General features: G+C 49.5%; 2 protein-coding genes and 1 long non-coding RNA gene across 8 annotated transcripts in view; 2 read left to right on the top strand and 1 right to left on the bottom strand.

Moving 5' to 3' along the window:
- Nucleotides 1-5,442: 5,442 nt before the first annotated feature.
- On the top strand, nt 5,443-8,449 carry LOC139799716 (uncharacterized). The gene is made up of 2 exons (XR_011727429.1): nt 5,443-5,992; nt 8,022-8,449. It is a non-coding gene; the product is annotated as an uncharacterized lncRNA (long non-coding RNA).
- A 2,062-nt stretch (nt 8,450-10,511) lies between these two features.
- LOC139799714 (propionyl-CoA carboxylase beta chain, mitochondrial-like) lies at nt 10,512-12,044 on the top strand. The gene is made up of 3 exons (XM_071751983.1): nt 10,512-10,610; nt 10,732-10,825; nt 11,798-12,044. The coding sequence occupies exons 1-3, from the start codon at nt 10,536-10,538 to the stop codon at nt 11,917-11,919; spliced, it is 291 nt and encodes a 96-aa protein (XP_071608084.1). The 5' UTR covers nt 10,512-10,535; the 3' UTR covers nt 11,920-12,044.
- Nucleotides 12,045-13,586: 1,542 nt separating this feature from the next.
- STAG1 (STAG1 cohesin complex component) overlaps nt 13,587-20,550 on the bottom strand; it is a 152,196-nt gene continuing 145,232 nt past the window's right edge. For all 6 annotated transcript variants that reach the window (XM_071751944.1, XM_071751942.1, XM_071751943.1 and 3 more), the window contains 4 exons: nt 18,684-18,794; nt 17,717-17,831; nt 16,102-16,182; nt 13,587-16,003 (listed from right to left, as the gene is read on the bottom strand). In XM_071751944.1, coding sequence (XP_071608045.1) covers nt 15,980-16,003; nt 16,102-16,182; nt 17,717-17,831; nt 18,684-18,794 — 331 coding nt within the window. In that variant the 3' untranslated portion in view covers nt 13,587-15,979. The remainder of the gene's footprint in view (nt 16,004-16,101; nt 16,183-17,716; nt 17,832-18,683; nt 18,795-20,550) is intronic.

Raw genomic sequence — 20,550 nt, 5'->3', positions numbered from 1 at the left:
CCGGCCGGGGCGTGCAGCCGGGCCCCGCCGGCTCCCGGACCTCCCCCAGCCCACCCCACGCCTGCAGGCATGGCAGGGCCAGGCCCGGGCCGTGCCGGGCAGAGGGACCCCTTAAGCCCCGCCGAGCGCCTCCCCTCACTTATCTCTTTGGGCTAAAATTAACCCAGGACAAAGCTCAGCTCTGGACTCCCCCCCTTACCTCTCCCCACCCCGGCACCTGGAGAGCCAGCGGCCTCTCCCCACTCTCCCTGCTCCCCTTCCCCGCCCCAGCGCCCGGTGTCATCCCGGCTGTCCCCTCCCTCTGCAGGGCGAAGAGTGTCCCCCCGGGACCCTCCGGCCCTGGGTCTGCTGACAGGAGGCTGATGGCATCCGCCGAGATGGGATTAGGGCTGCGTGGGGTGGTTTAGGGTGGCTGCTGATGGGATTTGCCCACGGGGAGAAGGGGGAGAGAAAAGCACCAGCTCCGTTACACCGCCTGCTTACGGCTCACGCGTGCCGAGACTGTGTTTCACGGGGTATCTATCCCAGTCGCTGTGATGTGGCTGTTTCACTCGTCCAGACAGGTGGAAAGCAGCTCTCAGACCCTACCATGATGTCGTGACCTACAGTTGGGCAGCAAGCCTGCAGAAAAGAACTGCCGAGGCGGCTGGCAGCAGCCCTGCCCGGGCACCGAGGGGCCGGATGGCCGCAGGGTCACCACCTCCGGCGGCACTGGAAGGTCACTGCGCCTGTTTCACACCATGACTGCCAGACAAGGCTGCTGAGAAGAACGGACGGAATGTGCCGTACCCACACAGCTTTGCACTCAGGCAGTGCCACATCCCTTGTGGAAAGTGGCCCCTCTCACCCGAGGAGTCTCGGGAGAAGCGCTAGGATCTAAGCTACTCGCCACCTAAGCGACCCATGAGCCAAGAGGAGCTTGGGGGGGGCTCCAGTGTGACAAGAAACCTGAGCAGAACCAAGGTGAGATCACCAAAAGCACAGACAGGTTGCCATCTGCTGGAGATAAATTTGTGGGGTAGGAGATAGTGGGTAAATACGAAGAAAGAACAGTCAAAATCGGTAGTAAGAGCAAAGGGAGATGCCATACCAGGAGAAAGAGTGTAGGGACCAGCATTCCCACCAAAGGACCAGTCCAAAACCACGTGAAAGGAAAACGGGGACTGCCCTGGACCCTTCAAGCCCTCTTGAAGCAACACACACCAAAACACACCACCCCTCGAGCAGGGGATGGCCCACACACCTAACAACCAAGGCTGAAAAAAACACAGCTTGAAACTCCCAACATCAAAACGTGGCACGGACCCACACCCCTGCATCCCAGTCTGCAACATCCCCTCACACAAGCCCCAGAAACCCAAATGGGGGACATACTACACACCTTGCATTCCCCATCCAAAGGACCCTCCCACAGCTCCCTGAAGGAAAACCAGGTGATGTCCTGAACCCCTCGAACCTCTCTGAAGCAAAAACACCACCAAATCCCTCCCGGCACCAAAACGGGACAGGGGATGAGGACCCGGAACCCCTCACGTTCCCCCCACATCCTCCTGCAACCCCTCGAAAGCAAAACAGGGGATGCCCCGCACCCCTCCCACCCTCCTGCAGCTAAACACCCACCTACAGAGCCATGGCACAAAAACAGGGGTCAGGCCCGCACTCCTGGCACCCCCATCTCCAACACCCGGCCCACAACACCCCGACACTCAATACTGCCACGCCCCAGGAGACCCACACCCTGCCCCCCTGCAAAAAAGACCCTGCAGGCTGACGTCCCGACCACATGCCTTCCCTGCCCTGTCTTGTCGTGCCCTTTGCTGCCGTTTCTTGACCTCTTCTGCCTTTCCCTACACATTCTTGTCCTTTCCCACCCTGTCCTACCCTTCCTTGCCCCTGCCTTACCTGTCTTCCCTTTTCCTGCACTTTTCTGTCGCGTCGTGCTCTGCTCCCCTGTGCCCTCATTGCCCCCGACTCTGCTCTCAGCCTCAGGACCAGCTGAGAGGGAAAGCAGGAGACTGTGGGAAAGGGGCCAGTACAGCCCAGTAATCATAATTACAATAAAGAACTGCAGCTCAAGGAAGCCTCTGTCCCTACTCTTCCCGAAGGAAGTTTGATGGTTTTCATGTCGGGAAACTAGAGATAATAATCTGGAGCAAGTGGTACCCGGGGGTGAGGGAGAGCCGGGATGCAGTGATTCCCAGGGAAGCCCTGGGATCGGCCCATGCCCATCACCCCCACAGGCTTCTCCCAGCCGGTTAAGCTGCCACCTTCCCCATGGCAGCAAAGTGCAGGAGCAGCAAAATCCCTGGTGTGTTTATGAGGGAGGAGAAACACACTGAGTAAAAATAAGCTTCATGTGCAAGCTAAATATTTAAGGAACTGAACAACTGACATCTGTGCTTTTAGAAGATCCCAAATTATAGGCAATGCTCTGCAAGCTTTTTATCATGCTTTCAACTCTGTTGTGAATACCTTCCTGTAACTGAGGTTATCTGCACCACTTACAGGAGTAAAACTGTAGGGAGAGATCAGGGTGCTTGGTTTCAACCAGGTATGAATAATCCTATCCTTTCATTTGACAGTTGTAGCTCACGGTCTGGTTTCTGACATGACTGTCAACACAGGAGAGACCATTTTTGCCCACAAGTTTCATTTCAGGTTGTCAGGACATGGGCAGATAGAAGGGTTTGCTCTAAGACACTTCAAATGAATATCCAGGGGTGCTTGATATTCCAGTATGCTGGTGACAATGAATGTGAATACTGAAAACAGCCACTAGAAAATGAGGGGTATTTAGGTTTACCTCTCATCCCTGAGGTTCCTGCACAGGGGTTTCACAGCTGTGCTTCAGTTCTGCACCTCACAGCCTCATTGAAGCACAGGTTTAAATCCCCCAAAGTCAGCAATGCACATGCATATTACCCCTCATTAGCAGCTGTCTGGGGACAAACCCCTCTCACCCATGAGTCCTTGGTCTAAGGACTTCTCTAAGCTTAGCAGAGAAAAATATCACACCAATTCAAGCTGTGGAGCAGGATTCACTGCCTGATCCTTCCAGGAGCCTGTGCCCAGCCCACCCAGTGCCCGACAGTGAGCAGGCTCCGCAGGGCCCCCTCGCTCTTCCAGCTCCGACAGCTCCAGGTGGATCTTCAGGGCACTGGGAACAAAGCAGTAACCTGGACCCTGGAGCCATTTCAAGCCCAATGCAGCTCTGCCCCAAACACCACAGGTTTGCCACCACAGCAGCCAGGTCTCACCCCCATATGATCAAATGCTGTACCTGAGCATCCTGCAAGATCCAGCTGCCCCATCACCAGCTCTCTGAATTCCCTCTTCCCTAGGAGAAGAGGTTTAGCACCACAAACCCTCCACACAGAGGAGCCCAAGAGTCTTCTCTGAGGCATTCTGTGATTGCAAATGTCCCGCTTAAAATTAGAGTGCACAGCAGCACAGAGCTGCTATACAGAGATACTTGGCTATTATCACATGCACAAGCTCTAATTCCATGGGTTTGCTTTTAAAATGTGTCCACAGGTATTGCCTGTGCTCTTTGGGAGAGCAGTGCAGAGTCCCTCATTCCCCTGGAAGGGGAGGCACTAGGACACTTTCGTGGCTGGCAGCAGCCACTAGGTCTGGGCTTTACTGTGTGCCAGGACTGACCCTGCCCACCTGGACACCCCAAGTGCACTCTGGGCAGTCCTAGCTGAATGGATCCTGATGCTCCTGTTCTGCTAATATTTGATTTTTAAATCTAGACATCACATAATGCTTAAGAAAAACCTTCACCCTCAATGAGAAGAACATGATAACCCATCAGAGTCATTACTGATTAGAGCATCAAAGATGCAGGAGGGGGGAACCAAACCACTGTGAGCATAAGTACTTCTGAAGTATTTTAATATTCATTCTCACAAACAGATGCAGAGGGAAAACTCCAAATTGCATGCTTCCTTCAAACTGGAAATCTTTTCTGCTTTACACAGTTGAGTGCTCAAAGCCTGGGAGCACCCCTGTTGTGATTCAGGAAACAACAGCAGGACGAGGCAACACTTTGAACCCAGAAATCTACCAGCAATGCTGCACCCTGACAGCACTTGGTACTTGAGATTTTGCAAACATCAACCATTACAATATTCTGATATTTGAAGTGAATAAGTAACCCTTTTTTGTGATTATGAAACCTCTCCTTACAGTTATGGGGCCCTCTGTGTTTATAAAGGCAAGTGAGGAAATGAATTTACGTTTAAATTTCAATCTTAAATCACAGGATCCCACATTGTGAGGACAGAGGTGAGTGAGAGAGGATCCTGTGAGCACCTCGAGGGCAAGTCAAAGCCACAGAACTTACCTTTGCTCGGGCTGCAGCAGGAGCCAGAAGAGCTTTCCTACAGCTTCTCCAGAGCTTGTCCCTGCAGAAGGTGGTGCCTCTTCTGTGACTTTTAAAGGACTGATAAGCCTCCTGAATTTCACAGCAAGGTTTTCTGAGGTCCAAGCCTCACCTGCACTGTTACCTGTTACCCCAGACTGTGCTGCCCCATAACTCAGCCTAGGCACAATATAGATGTGACTGCACCAGCCCCTTGGAGTGGTGTAATCTCCTTGCAGAGCCAGGGTAGCAGCCCCTGATTCTTGTGTTACTCAGATTGTGGGGATGGAGGCAATTAGTTGGATCAGGTTTCCTAAATCAAGTTATTATAAGAGACCTTGGGGAGCCAAGAGCACAAGGATCCCCCAGATTTATTCATGGGAATATCTTACAGTCGTTGCCATCCTGCATGCTCCCCCACCATCAGTGGGGAAAAGAGGGGCTGTGATTACCTCTGGCCTTTCTGACAAGCTTACTGAAAGGAGGCAGACAGGCAGTTTCAAAACAGGCTTATTCAAGCAGAGATTAAGTCTTGAGAAGAAGAATGAGATTTAAGAACCCTACATTTTGCCAAAATTAGCCAGACTTACCCCAGTGGATAAATTTGTACCTGCAGAGACAGGAGTTTCAGAAGACAAGCAGCTGGTTTGTCCTCTGCAAAGAGGGAACTGAAAGTGTCAAGGCAGACACGCTCTGAGCAGGGGTCCTGCACGAGTTACTGATGTGGGGTGCCCAGCAGGCAGGGAAGAGGTGGCCTGGGGGGTGTGGGGTGCTCAGCAGAGTGCGGAGGAGGCACTGGGGGGCACGGGATCCCTCCCAGCAAGGACAGGGGGTCCCTCCCTGGGGGACACGATGTCCCCTCCAACGAGGACCCTGGGGGGCTCGGGGGTCCCCTGGGGGCACAGTCTCCCCCGCCACACAGGTCAGGGGGTGCGTGTGGGGTCCGGGGGCTGTCCGGGTGTCCCTGTCCCCGGGTGACAGTGTCCTGGTCCCCGTTGCAGGCGGTGCTGTCCCGGCAGGACGGCTCCCAGGGACGTTTCCCCTTCACCTCCCAAACGCCGGGCGAGCCCCAGAGCCGCCTCCACTCCAACTCCCCCCGCACGGCCCTCTCTTCACCGGGGGCAAACCGGGCACCTCCAGGGAGGTCCCCGAAGGTGGGGAGGGGGTGACAATAGCGGTGAGGAGCCCACTCGTGTGTCCCCACCCCGTTCTTTCACCCCAGGGTGCACCTGGGCATGCGGGTGGGCGAACACCAACAACGACCCCGAGAGGGTCCGTGGGGGCTCGATGGTGGTTACTGGGGGGAGGCTGGGGGCCGTTCCGGCCTGCGGCTGCTTCTCCACGGTTTGTGTCCCCTTCTTCCCCAAAAAATCTCGAGAAAAAGGGACCCGGGTGTCCGGGGATCCCCAAGCGCCCCCTCTTCCAACAGCCGGGAGGTCCTCCGAATCAGTCCTACGCCGCCAGGGGGCGCTGCTTCCCGCCTTCCGCCCCCCCCGTTGCGGCCGCTCTGGGCGCGTGGCGAAAGTGTCGCTGGTGGCGCTGTCACGGGCCGCAGGCGAGATGGCGGCGGAGGCATCGGCAGCGCTGGGTTTGGAGCAGACGGCGCTGGACGGGCGGGTGCTGCGGGTCCGCCGGGTGCTGAGGGGGGGACGGAGGCGGGGGAGGCCTTGGGGCGGGGGGCGGCTCGCGGGGGCCTCAGTGGGGAGGGGTTCGGGACAGCGGCGTCCCCGTGCGGGGCTGGGGGGGCCTGAGGGGAGCCAGGCCCTCGGGGTCCCTTAGTGGGGAGGGGGATGTGGAGGGGCTGGGGGTGACAGAACTGGAGGACATGGTCACGGTGCCCCCATGGCCACCCGAGATGCTCATCCACGGCCCCGGTTGTTGAAGTGCTGTAAAGGACACTTTTTTCAGTAAATTCATCCCTCGGGGCTTTGTTGGGGGGAATATTCATGAAGGAGAAGGTCCCAGGGGGAGATAGTTGTTGGGGGGAGGCAGCCCCCGAGGTGCAGAACTGCCCCCACGGTGATGGGCTTATCCTCGTTTCCCTACATTTCCAGCCCAAAATGTGAAGGAAGGAGGGAAGGATGGGGACGGGGGTGTCCCTGCCCTGTGGGATACAGGGGTGGGGGTCTCCAGCTGTGAGGGCACAGCGGGGAGAGTTCCCGGGGTGGGACCCCAGGTGGCATCCCCAGGGAAATGGATGTCCCCGGGGCTGTGCTGTGCCGTGGTGCATGTGTGCACACCCATGTTCCCCCCAGCCCAGCTGCTCTATGGGTGCTGAAGCAGATATGGCCTCACCGGGGTGGGGGGGCAGGCAGGCAGCTCACCCCCACCTTGGGACCTCCCTGGATACTCCCCCCTCCGCCATGGAGCCCCCCAATGATAACCCCAGCGGGGTTCCCCAGTGCTTCCCCCCCATGAAGCACCCCAGTGGTAACCCCACTGGACCCCCCCTCCCAGTGCTCCCCACATGAAGCCCTCCCCATGCTCTCCCCCCATGGATCCCCTCGGTGCTCTCCTATGGAGCCCCCCAATAATAACCCAAATGGACCCCTCCAATGCTCCTCTCCATAGACCCCCCTCAATGATCACCCCAATGCCTCTCGCAGTGCTCCCCCCATGGACCCGCCCCGGGGCTCCCTCTATAGAGCCCCTCAAAGGCCCCCCAGGCCCCTCCACCGCCCCGCACGAACCCCCGCAATGTCCCAGCCATGGGCGGTGCTGCGGGGTGGGATGTCCGGTCCCGGCCCATCCCCGGGGCGGTGCTGGGGGTTGGTTCTGCGGTCCCGCCCCGGGGCGGAGGGGGCGGTGTCGGTTCGGTTGCGGGACGGCGGAGGGGGCGCGGGGCCGAGTGTGGGCGCTGGGGCGAGAGCGGATCCGCGGTGTGCAGGTGGGGGGGGTCCGGCAGGGACGGGGCGGGAGGAGCCCCGGGCCCCCCCCCCCCCCCCCAGCCTCGGTGAGTGCTCCCCCTGCACCCCCCATGCCCCCATCCCGCCCATTGCCGTTCCCCCCCCCTCCCCGCCATCACGCCTCGGGACGATCTCTGTCCCGCTCCCTGCGTGCCCTGGGACCGCTTCCCCCCCGCATGCGCTGTGCGGCCCGTGCGTGTCCCCACGCGAGCTTTGTGCCCCATCCCTCCGGTCGTGTCCTGTGCCCCCCAGTTCCTGCCCTGAAGCCACCCCCAGCACATCCCCTGTGCACCCCCGTGGCCCGAAACGTTCCCTGTGCACCCCCATGCTTTGTGGAAGAGGTGAACAGATCTGAGGCTGTACAGTGATCTTAAATTATTGTATTTTGAGGAGTTTGGCATTAAATTAGTATATAAGTGTTAGAAATTTCAGATTAAGTAATAAATTCCAAGGGTGGTGGTCACATCATCTCCCTGTTTAGCAGAGAAAAAAGACTCTTACCTTGGCTCACAGAGGTGTGCAAACCATCTCAGTGTTAGTGACCCACACACCTATTACAACCCCCCCCATGTAATAGGTGGGCACAGAGAGGACACTGAAGGCATTCGTATCCTGTAGCTGGATAAAAACAAGTATTTAGAACAAGTTTGGGACTCAATCTGTGGCCAGAAAAAAAAATTGTTATTTATTATACACTATTACTTATTATACAAATTATACATGGTATAATTTATTATACACTGCCACAGGTGGAAGTGTAAATAGCTCAAACAGCAGCTGAATCAAGGTTACACTTTAAGTGAATGGCTACTATGCTGTTCTAAATGTGAATTAAAAATTAAGGCTGTGAGGAGATGACAAGGTCTGTGAGTGCTCTCCAGCTGCTGGGTGAGGCTGAGCATCCATCCAGCTGTGGTCAGGCTGATCCTTCAGGAAGGAAGAGGGGGCTGTTCCCACTTTTGCTGCTGGGGAGGATCTGCAGGCCCACTGCCTGGAGGGAAACACAGGAACCAAAAGTGAAGTTGCAGCTGAAAAGACACATTGGATAAGTGTAGGTGTAAGTTAGTAGATGCTCAAATTCCACTGGAGAGGAAGCATTGAAGTCAAGTCACCACACAAGCTACCAAAGAAGTTATTAAAAAAAAAACACAACGATTTTTACCTAAAATCTTAAAAAGCCCCAAACCACCAACCAAACAAAAAAACTCTATCCATTAAGAAGATCCCAAAGTATCCTAAGAGAGATTCATGTGTTGTCCTCTAAGGTCCAGCAGCTTGGGCTTGCCTGAAAGAAGCCTGGGAGAGGTCCTTGTTGGGGCAGCCAAGCTGCCTGCAGTGTGGGCCAGAAAGAAGAGGGGCTTGGCAGAAGCAAATCTAGGTTTTGTTTTTCCCTGCTTGTCACATTTGGAGTCTTGAAAATGATGCATTTTGTTCCTAGGAAGAGACCATCTGGTGAGTGTGCTGGTTCTGTGACCTTATATACAAATACCTGTTGCTTCTGGTGAGAGGTTTTCAGAGCTGCTCCTGGGTATTGCCTTCTCTGGAATGTTAACACAGCTCTGCTCGTCAGGTTTGCTGCTGGTAGTGGATGATGACAACAGCCAAGCTGCATAGGAGGGTTTTGTGAATAACGATAACAATAAAATTAAAATTGTTTGTCACTTGTAGGTACAGCTCAGGAGTATGGTAGAATCATACAGCGTGGTGCCAAACTACTGTTTGCCTTTGCAGAAGCAACTGTCCTTAAAATTACACAAGGAAGGTGAGTGGGCACAGTTCCTCATTTCACCAGAAACCTGAATTTCAGTTCTGTGAAGCTTTGTCCATCTGTCCCACCTGTGCTCTCTGTCCTCCTCACAGCTCTCTTGGCCCCATCTGGTGACACCTCCTCACTTCAGGTTACCTGAGGCCGTTTTGTCTGTTCTCAGACTGTTACCTCAGCTCCTCCATTCTTTTGTCTCCACACTCCTCTGCAATCACATGTCTGCTCTCTGCCTCTCTCCCAGGAATGTCTTCAGTGAAGTAGTTGTCCTGTCACCAAGTTTGTCTCACAGGAAATGCCATCACAGTTCCTGCCACTTGAGTCTCCCAAATCCCCAGTGTCCATGGTGCCTCTCTCCTGCTTTCTTTGCAAGTTTAACCCTGATGTGGTTTCTTCTGTTCTACAGTTTTGTCCTCTACTTTTGCTACAGACTACTTCACTTACTTCCGTTCTCTTTTTCTGTAAGGTACCTGAGCCCATTCTGCCATAAGTTTCGGGGTCCTAAAAGCCTTAACTTTTTTCTTGCTGGTCTGTTTTTTCTGCTGGGTTTTTGACTTATCAGAGCAAAAACCAAAAAGCGCTTTTCTTCCTCCTGTCCCTTTACCTTCTCTGGTTCTCCTGAGCACTACCATGCTGTATTTCCTGAGCCTTGCTGTGGTTTTCAGGAATGCTTTGAAACAGCCTTGAACTGCAGTTTGGTCTGCAGTGTCCTGCAGTGTCCATCACTGCCTGGGACCCGTGGGACCCAGTGCCAGTGTGGAGCCTGCAGAGTCCAAGTGCTGCATTCCCTGGCCAGCACACACCGCTCAGTTTGTGCACAGGGGAAGGGTGCAGGTGGAGGCCCAGGGTTCAGGTATACACTGAGTTCCTCTCCTCTGCCATCGAGAATGGTCTTTGATACCAGCAGCCCCTTCCCTGCTCTTTGGTGGCTCTTGCTGGAAGGCACATCTGGTCTTAGGAGGTTGTTGTAGCAAAATGGAGACTCTTGTGCTCTCCTTCAGGTAAAACTGAGTGCCACTTGCTTGCCTTTGGAATAATAAAAGCTGCAAGAGGAATCATAGAATCATGAAATGGTTTGAGTTGGAAGGGACCTTAAAGATCACCCAGTTCCACCCCACTGCTATGGGCCGGGACACCTCCCACCAGCCCAGGTTGCTCCAAGCTCCACCCAGCCTGGCCTGGAACACTTCCAGGGATGGGACAGCCACAGCTTCTCTGGGCAATGTGGGCCAGTGCCCCATCACCCTCACAGTGAAGAACTTTTTCCCAGATCCACTTTAGAGCCATTCCCTCTTGCCCCGTCACTCCAGGCCCTTGTCCAGAGTTCCTCCCCTGCTTTCCTGAAGCCCCTGCAGTTACTGGAAGGTGCTCTGAGGTCTCCTCAGAGCCTCCTCCAGGCTGAACAAACCCCAAACGTGGGCTGTTGGTGCTCCGGGGTCATTACACACTAATGAATCCCTTGGTTTTTTCCTTCTAGGCCTACGGGGGTGCCTATGATGTGATGAGCTCAAAGCATTTACGAGGAGATGCCAACTACGCCTGGCCGACAGCAGAGGTGGCCGTGATAGGTGCCAAGGTAACTGCAGCTGCCCTGAGGTGTGTGTGTGTGTGTGTGTGTGTGTGTGTGTGTGCACTGGGGATGCAGCCAGCTCTCCTCTGCCCTGGCTGTCACTGACCTGGTGGCTTCATGTCCCCAGGGTGCTGTGCAGATCATTTTCAGAGGGAAGGAGGCGAACGCGGAGGCTGAGTACGTGGACAAGTTTGCCAACCCCTTTCCTGCAGCCATGAGAGGTGAGGGTGCCTGGCACAGAGTTGTTCCCCCTTTGCCACTGCACACTGGTAAATGTGCAGCTGCTCAGCTTTTTGGGAATGAGTAAGTTACTTGTGCAAGACACGTGTAGCTAAGTCAGAAAGGTGATGCTTAACCACAGCTTGTGCACAGGAAGGAAAAACAGATCCACACACAGAACACACCTTTGGTTGGAAAGAGGCTGCTGGGATGCACCAAAAAGCATGTTTTCAATTTTCTAGATATTAGAATGCATCTGAAAACTCAAGACTTGCCTTTAAAAGTACATGTGCTTTGATGACCTATTTATTTGACAGAATGAGACACAAACCAGTGGCAATAACAAAGGGTAAGAGTCCAGGTCAGTTCATTGATGTTTCCCAGGACTCTTCGGAGTAAATTTCTCACCTCTTCTTCCTTCTGAATTTGACTTTGGCTATGAAACATTAACTGTGCTCTGGAAGTAAACTGGAGTCAGCTCTCCCTGTGTCCAGCCACGCTGCCTGACTCTGATGAGGGGTTTTCTACTTCATCTAAACCCCATTAGTAGTGCCACGGAACTGGGGAGCCTGGGCCAAGCTGCTCTCCAGCACAGCCACCACGTGCAGCATTGCTCCCTCTGCTTTCCCATCAGACTATTGCTGCTGTTTGAGCCAGGAAAAACCAGACTCCTGCAGGTGCAAAGGCAAGGGATGTCTCTTCTCATCAGCACTGCTGGACCTGCCAGACATTTTGTGGCTTGCTAATTATTGCAAAAAGTAAAAAAAAAAAAAGCAAATGTTTCTAATTTAAAAGCAACTGACACTGGAATTGTTCCTTTTCAGGCTATTTTAAATTATGTTATGTTAATTTGTAGTTTGTGAACTATCACAAATACTGATGTGATTTTGCTAATTTACATTACACCCTCAATATAGAAGGCTTAGAGGCCTCATGGTTGGTTGGGGTTTGGGGTTTTTGTTTGTTTTTTACAGGGTTTGTTGATGACATCATCCAACCTTCCAGCACCCGCACGCGCATCTGCCGTGACCTGGATGTGCTGGCCAGTAAAACCCAGTCTGGTGCCTGGAAGAAACATGCCAACATCCCACTGTGAGGGGGACAGGGCAACCTTCTGAACACCAACACTGCTCAACTGAGGGCTGCTGTGCAGTGGAAATAACTTCCTTTTTGATTTTTGCCAATGAGCATCAATAAAATCACAGCACATCTCTCATTTAATTTGGGGTCTCTGTAAGCCCTTTTGGGTGGGCTCATCACTGACACAATCTGCAGTGGCTCACAGTGGCTCACAGTGATAATGCTGCTCCCTGGGCTTCTCTAAGTCTCCTGTAAATAACCTCAGTAATTAATGGCACTGTAAGACAGGGAATTGCCCTGCCTGCACACTGCAGCTGCTGCTCACTGCCCAGGCACACACCTGAAGTGGAAGGGAGATCAGGCAGCAACTTTCCAGGTAGCATCTCTTCCCAGGAAGGTGCAGCCTGAGCACAGTCATGGAGCTCAGATCCTGTACCTGGGGGGAAAAAAAAGAAATCATCTGAAAGCACAGTGCAGAGAGGGTGTTTCAAGGATGAGTCCGAGCTCCACAGGACTTTGCAGGTGTAGTAGGCATTGGAAAGGACCAAGAGGATTGTACAAAGGCAGCTGAGAGAGTGGCTGGTGCAAGCTTAGAGGCAAAAGGGGTGTTAGGTGAAGTGCTAAGCATGTGGTTTCTTCAGCCTGAATGAGAAACCCAATCCTCATTGCCATGAAGAAAAAAAAGCACCTTTCTTAGTTGTCTCCTGGCCTCCTTAGTTCCACAGAGTTCATCTTCAAAAACCTTTCTGTATCCTCTGGCTCTGCAGGCAGGCAGCTGCTGTACCAGCACGATGCTCTGGGAACACTGGGAAGCTGCTCTGACCACATGACTCCTCCACTCTCTGTCACCTGCAGAAACAACAGGTGACAAATGAAATCCTTCCCCCAGTGAGCAGCCCTTGACCTCAGAAGCATGACAAGGTACTTACTGTGGTCCACAGTGCACCAGGAGTTGAGGATGACTTACCAGTTGTTGGAGAGGCAGGAGTGGGGCCACATCTCAGGAGCAGAGTCCTGGAGCAGAGTTCAGACTTGAATCTGATCCTTTTTCCTCACCCTCTGGATTGTTTTTCCACCTCAGGTGGTTTTTCTTTTTGTGGGCCAGATGAGAAACAGGTCAGCTTGCTTTAGCACTACAGAGATGCAGTCACTGATGGAAAACAGCATCTTCTTCTCCAAACCATGGGAATAACGTGGCATTTAGCTTCATGAATCTGTAAAGCTTCACTTAGCCCAGCTGGTGAAAACCTCCCAAGCCTTTATCACTTCTGGCTCTTCCCACAGAGTCCAAGTCACTTGAGGTGTACAAGGCAGAAGAGTGAAGTTTTTCTCAAAATTTGTGGCAGTTCAAATAATTCTATTTTAACAATACAGCTCTCCCAACTGCTGTGAAGGCTTACCAGATTGACAGCCTCAAACCCCCCAGAGCAACCAAAAAACAAAAAAAAAAAAACACACCACAGGGGAGGGAATTAAAAAAAGAGCAAGCCCAGGCAGGGTTCTCCTTTGCTGTGAGGCTGCAGGGACACAGCAGCCACACGGGGTTGGGGTGTGAAGCCTGGACTGCACGAGGACAACCTTTCAGTGGTCCCTTGGGCTGATAATAAATGGGATGGCAAGATGTGATGGCCCAAACGAGCAGGTAAAAGGAAGTTACAGTGAAGAGGGTGCTCATCACACTCATGATTTTGAATAGTTTATTAAATGAAAGGTGAAGCATCAGTTTTTAAATTGTACAAAAGGAAAAAAAAAAGAAAAAAAAACCTCATATTGTAAATGTACAATTTACAGAATTACTAGCAAAAAAAACCAATCAAGGAGACACTCATAATACAAAAACCTATTGACTGCAAACTGAACTGGAAACCCATTGCAGGTACCGTGATAGTCAATGTTTGTTATACAGTATGCTACAATGTTAACTTAGGAATCAGTTTTCCACACAGAGGACTGTGAAGCACAAGGTTCATCTGACACGATGGTGCAAACCAGGCAGCATTCCTCATGCTACTATGCTCACAGAATTACTGTGATGACAACTTAATGCACCCATTCCTGCCAACCCCCTCACCTCGTGGGGTGGGCAGAAGAGGAAGGGAGGGAAGGGTATTTTATAAAGTTCCAGCTGCTTCTCAGCCTTTAGCCATTTCCCAGCCAACATCTGAGGAATGGCTGAATTACCTGGTCAAACATTTTTGGCAACCATATCTGAGAACTGCAGGTGTTGGAAGAAACAAACCCCAGCTGTGTAAAATGCTGGTTTGTTTGCTGTTTTTTTTTTTTTTAATTTGATTTTTTTCTTTCCCAGCTTAAGCACTGGGCTTTAACTGTTGTTTTGGGTTTTTTTGGATTCACTAAAGCTTGTAACAGAAAAAAAAAATGCAGCTCCTTCACTATTTTGCAGTTGCTTAAAAAAAAAACCAAAACCACAAAAACAAACCACAAAAACAAGCCCAAAAAGCACCTCTAAAACTGCTGTGCTCCAAGTGAGTCAATCAGCTTTCGATCTCAGATGCTCATATCAGAATTGCAGAAAGAAAGATTTAACATTTTGGGAGCTGATTCTGAGTGATCCCAGAGTCAGTGCAAGTTGTGGCTGGCCAGCACCTCTGGCAGCAGGCTGCTTGGGACTAGTAGCAGCTGCCAGGCAGTCACAAAATCAAAGCATAATGAATTTCCAAATTATTGAAGACACTAAAAAATCTCTTATTACAATGAATTAGCTGAGAATGTTTGGGGTTTTGTGTTTTTTTTTTTTGGTGGGGTGTTTTTTTTTTTTAACATTTTTAACTTTTTTGAAAAATTGTATTTTTTTTTTCTCCAAAGAATTACTCTTAGTATGCACAGTTAACACTGAAAATGCAGCTGTATTCCATTGTAAGCTTAAGAACTTCACCATCTAAGCACAAATCTCTATGCAGCACATACAGTACTTCTAACTGGCAAAATTAATTTACAAAAATAGCGCAGAAGGGTTATTTACGGCATGGAAAGTAGACTTTGTTTTTATGGTACAGTTAAAATTGCTTTTTGTAAGCTAAAGTGATTCCCCCACCCTTTAATTACTTTTTTTTTCTTTTTTTTTTTTTTTTTTAATAGGAAAGTTGCTGTTTATGTACCTTGGGCTGGCAGGGCTTGAAGTAGGTAGTAAAAACAGCAAAGTGATTACTTGAGAACCATTTGTGTGTTTTACTGAGAATACTTTATTTGCTGGTATAAGTTGCTAAAAATGCACAGAGCAAGTACCAATAGAAAATTTACTGTTTTTTGTGTCCCCGTGTGCTATATAAAATGAATGTTACACAGCATCTGTTGGAAAAGTGGCTTCATGGACATCTCTTACTTTATGTCCCATTATAAATAAAAATAAATCTTCTCAAGAGTATAAAATCTGGGTTTATCATATCAGAATCTGAAATTTTTTGGCAGAGATGCACGTCATTAGAATTCTACCCTCTTCTAGAAGAGTATTCTTCTTGATGCCTGTGAGAGGATATAAGCGTACCATAATGTTAATCAAATCCAGTGTGTTCAAAAACACTTTTTTTCTGTAGCCAGAATGACCTGCTTATAGCATCATTGCTAGTCAATGGCTGATAGGCATAGGTTTAATAAAAATGGCTAGCTTTTAAAACATAAAAAGGCAAATGTTAAAACTGTTTTAAATTGTACAGCAGAAAAATAAAGTTAAAAAGTTCTGTTTTCACTCAAGGTTGTTTTTCAGAAAACGTATGTAGAACAGTGTTTATTTCGACAGCTGTCTTAACAATTTAAAACTTCCTCCTCATCCAGAAAAAAAAAAAAAAATCTGTATTAGGACAGTCAAGAACAGGGATAACAAATGATTTTTTTTTAGGTCAACCCCTCTGAGGTGACCGGATTGGCCAACATTCCTTTGTGTCAGTACGAAGTTCCTCTTCTTTCTGTCACCACAAAAAGGGATTGACCTCAATCATTTGGTTAAAAATCAAACCGTATCACATCAAAAATGTGGTTTTCATACAAGCTATCACAGTATATAGGCCTCTAGCTCTAAACAATAGAGTTCCAAATTTGTAAAATGTCTTCCCCAGACTTCAGAACATAGGCATCCCAAATCCCTAGAAAAAAAAGGATTTAAAAGAGGGTAATTAATGAGATGGGCCAATCATCAACAAGAACCTCAGATTAACAGCAAACAGGACTAGTAAAGCCTTACTGAATCGTCCTCAATGATAGCTGCAGAGTCAAAGAAGTCTGGCCTCAGCTCAGCCCGCTCTCGCCGGTTCCTTGACGGTGGCTAAAAAGAGGATTCAGCCATTTTAGAACATCACGTGGGTGACATTGGGAGAGGCTGCCCAGGGCAGTGGTGGAGCCACCATCCCTGGAGGGATTTCAGACATCATACTGAGGGATATGGCTGGGTTAGGGACTTGTCAGTGTTGGGTTAACAGTTGGACTGGATGATCTTGAAGGTCTTTTCCAGCCAAGGTGATTCTGTGGTGACAGCTGTACAGCTCCTGGCTGTGGGCTGGTGAGCTGCTCCTCTGCAGAGCACCTTCCCATGGATTGCTATGAAAGCTCAGATATAAATGGAGGCCCTGACATAGGAGAATGCTTCTTAAATGCATGTTTTATTTAGGGAGTGGGGTAAAAGCTGATGGATTCTGAAGTAATTTTAAGCCTGTGCTCATAGCTAAGGACTTGCTTAAGGCTCTTGCTGATCTTGTATGAGGACTGTAGACCAGACTGCATAAAAACTTTTAACTGTCTTCATGCTTTTAAGTTTATGGTGAAACTAACTTTGGCGTGGTCAATAACTGGATTTAGAAAAGAAAAGGTACTTAAGAAATCATACTACTGCTGAGGAGTAAACCCTTTGTGTTGTCCTCCCCTTGGAATGTAAGAATAAATGTCAACTTCTCTGGCATGAGCCATTCCAGCATTTCCTTGCCTTGGATTAGCAGTAGGAGAGAAATTTTACTTATATGCTAACCACTTAAATGCTTGTAATCATCTCAGTGTTAGCAGCAGCAATGGAATTCTTGTCTAAATTTTCTTTCTAAGACATTATCAGTTAAGCTGTGCCTTACTTTTTGGCTAGGAAAGAACAAAAAAAATGTAGCGTAGGATGCAAACTGATCCTTTTTCCCATTTTTCAAGGAAGCATTTGCTCCAAATGGTGCGGCTGGAAAGGTGATCAGCTCTACAGAGGGAATCCTGCCTGCAGCCAGTATAGAACAGGAAAGGACCATCTGATGGCATGGCCTGTTTGGGAGCAATTCCAGCGTCAGGTACCACGTCAAACCTACAACCTCTCCCTTCTGCTCTGCCAGCACAACTCTGTGCCTGTCTGTAAACTCACCAGAGCGTGACTGAAGATCCCACCACCCACCCCACCTCCCAGAAATTAAACACATCAGGAGACACAAATCTGCATCAATTTGGGAGGGTCAGTTTGACGATGGAGTCGTGTCAGCAAGAGCTGATGATGGCTGTGAGGAGGGCAGGGGGGCTGTTCCCAAACTCTTCATGATGTCAGCCAACAACCAGAATCAAACATTGTCACTGGCTTTTAGAGGCCATTTGTGCTCTGTCAGGCAGGCAGCCCTGTGAGATAGCTAAGCAACACTCCTTGAGTTTATATGAAAAAAAGTCAGCTGGGTCTGAGTCTGCAGTTGTAAGTTCTAGGGAGTGCTGGGGTCGTTTCTGCTCTTTAATACTCAGACACTAGGAAATCAGGCTCAAAATTTTGCAAGCTTTCTGTTTGCGCTTCTAAAATTCCTTTTGAATTATTTTTTGACCATTTTAAACCTGCTGTAAAATTTACTGACCAGATCAATGACCATTGTGTCCTCAAATTCTTCATTCATATCCTCTAGCTGACCTCGTGAGGACATCATTACATCTTCAAAGATGGGCTCAGCATCATCTTCCATTAGACCTCGTCTGATTAAATAAAGAGAAAGAAAATGTCATTTCCAGGCATTTGAATTTCCCAACCATGATCTTAGTCATTCAAAAGAACTCATAAAACCCAGCCCTTCATCCCTTCACATAAAAACGAAGGCTGAGAACAAAGCCAGCACACTTTCTGTAATATTAACTGGAAGAAAATCTTCGGTGAAACCAAAGCCAGCACTTGCAGAGGATGAAGCAAGAGGTTCCCCCATAGTAGCTTTACAAAGAGTAATCAAATTTGTCTCTAACAACAAAAGGGCAGTAACCTCCCTGTGTTTGCTCACCCTTTTTACAAGAAGGAGTGACACTCTACCAGATCACTAGTAAATCCTAGGGAATGCAGAAGTGAATCCAACACTAGCTTCTACCACTGTAAGGACTTGATTGTGCTAGAGACCCTGAAAAGTCTGTGCTGACAGAGGTGGCTGGGCTGGCACCAGAGCACAAAGCACCTCACACAACAGAACCCTTCAGCGTTCACCCACGTGTGGCCTCTGGCAAAAGATGGTGTGGATAGAAGGAAAAGGTTGATGGGAGGACTGGACAACAACTGGGGAGGGTTCTTTGGGAGTTACTTGGCAGATAAGCACTATGGGTCACCATGTTCATGCCCTACTCACGTGGGACCTGCTGGAGGCTGCATCAGGAGGCAGGACACTGACCTGGAGTGCCACCAGCGGGCGTCCATCCCAGCCCCACAAACCTGATACTTTGCCTTCATTAAGAGCGGTTAAAATGTCTCAGAAATTACCATCAACAACCCAGAAAAGGTAACATAAAATGCAGCATTGTCATCTGAAATGGTTCTCATCTGGAGATGAGGATGCTCTGGACACTTACACTGCATGCCTTACACCAGTTCTCCCTTTCATGTAGTTCATTCCTGTCCTGTCCTTTCGACTTAAATCTTCTAGCTTCTGTTGGCCCAACCAAGATATCTGCATCTGGGGACTAACAAACACAAAGCAGCATTAGGACTGAGAACACTAACAGTTGTCAGTCAGCTCTTTTTAGACAAATCCACCCCTCATGGTTTATATCTGGCCATGCTTCAGTTTAAGATATTTAAATCACATCCATCATTGCACACGTCTTCTGGGTTCCCTTCCACAGCTTGACTCCTCTCACTGTATGTGCACACACAAAAAAAGATTCATTAATTATTGTAATAAACCCAGCTCCATAAAATACTAACATTACTCTTCCAGTAGCGTGGCAGGCTCCTCAAGTGGGAGCACTTCTCCAATTCATTAAATCCTCCTTCAGTGTCTCATGTGAGGCAAAATATGAGCAAGAACAGATCCTATTAATAACTGATGCACATCTGAAAACAAAGATGTCACACAGGCTTTTAAACACAAACCCCAATCAACTTAAGTGTGTACTGATGTCCCCACACCTGAGAGGCTTAGTGCCACCTAAATCCAGCAGCAGACATCAATGTGTTTGGTGTGATTTGTGTGTTGCAGCTCAAGGAAATAGCAGTTAAATGAAGCACAGCTCTTCAGGAGCAACACCAGTTTTGATTTATTTAGTCTCATACCCTAAGAGATTGACTTAATAAGTTGTCAAAGAATCACAGAATGGTTTGGGTTGGAAGGGACCTTAAAGATCATCCAGTTCCAACCTCCCTACCATGGGCAGAGACAACTCCCACCAGATCAGGTTGCTCAGAGCCCTGTCCAGCCTGGCCTTAAAAACTTCCAGGGATGGGGCTTCCACCACCTCTCTGGGCAACCTGTTCCAGTGTCTCACCATCCTCAGGGTGAAGAACTTCTTCCTAACTTCCAATCTAAATCTCCCCTCCTCTAGTTTGAATCCATTCCCCCATGTCCTATCACTACCTGACATTCCCAGAAGTCCCTCAGCAGCTTTCTTGTAGCCCCCTTCAGATACTGGAAGGCTACAATGAGGTCTCCTTGGAGCCTTCTCCTCTCCAGACTGAGCAACCCCAGCTCTCTCAGTGTCTTCACAGGAGAGGTGCTCCAGCCCTCTGATCATCCTGTGGCCCTTCTCTGGACACACTCCAGCACATCCTTGTGTTTCTTGTAAATTGGGATAACCTTTGGGAAAATAACTAGAACAAAACCTTCTTCTGGTCAGGACTGACCCCATCCATTCAGCAACTGACTGCTTGGTGTTTGTGTTTCAGCTCTCCTAGGATGAGCTGTAGGAAAGGCAGTGAATTCCAGGCTGAAGGGAAAGGATCCTGCACTGTCAGTTCACGCCGTGACCTTGGCTGTGGGATCCAACCCTTTGAGAGCACCCGAGGAGAGTGACACTGCTTTGCCTCTGCTCAGCAACTCTCTCCTGAGAGGAGAAACAGGCTCAAGGCCATTTTAAACTATGCTACATTGGTAGAAACCTGGTTCATCTGGCCAGCAAAATAATGACTTTTTAATAGAGAAAAAAAAAAAAGATCAGTAAATTTAGCTGTAGAAGTTATAGAATAGTCTCCAAAGTAGGTATCTGTGTTTTCAAATGAAAAGTAACATCCCATTCTCTGCAGACTTCTCTATTCTTAAATAAACTACTGGCAGATAAGTACCACCAACTCTAAAAAGAGGTGATGAAATGGGAGCTGAGTGGCAAAAGGCAGATATAATTTAGGGCAAAATGACATTGTTACCCCAGGAACAGGAACTACTAGCTTGGCAGCTTGGACTGGATCGAAAAGTTAATTTACAAGAAATCAGCTTTCTGGAGA

This window comes from Heliangelus exortis, chromosome 9 (assembly GCF_036169615.1).
Source record: "Heliangelus exortis chromosome 9, bHelExo1.hap1, whole genome shotgun sequence".
NCBI classification, from domain to species: domain Eukaryota; kingdom Metazoa; phylum Chordata; class Aves; order Apodiformes; family Trochilidae; genus Heliangelus; species Heliangelus exortis.
Note: the sequence above shows the minus strand (reverse complement) of the source record. Positions and strands in the feature narration are given on the sequence as shown.

Bases quoted from the DNA above. Each gene is read 5' to 3' on its own strand.
- LOC139799714 (XM_071751983.1), top strand. From the start codon at position 10,536: ATGAGCTCAAAGCATTTACGAGGAGATGCCAACTACGCCTGGCCGACA. The intron at 10,611-10,731 runs GTAACTGCAGCT...TCATGTCCCCAG, and splicing joins TGGCCGTGATAGGTGCCAAG to GGTGCTGTGCAGATCATTTT. The intron at 10,826-11,797 runs GTGAGGGTGCCT...TGTTTTTTACAG, and splicing joins CTTTCCTGCAGCCATGAGAG to GGTTTGTTGATGACATCATC.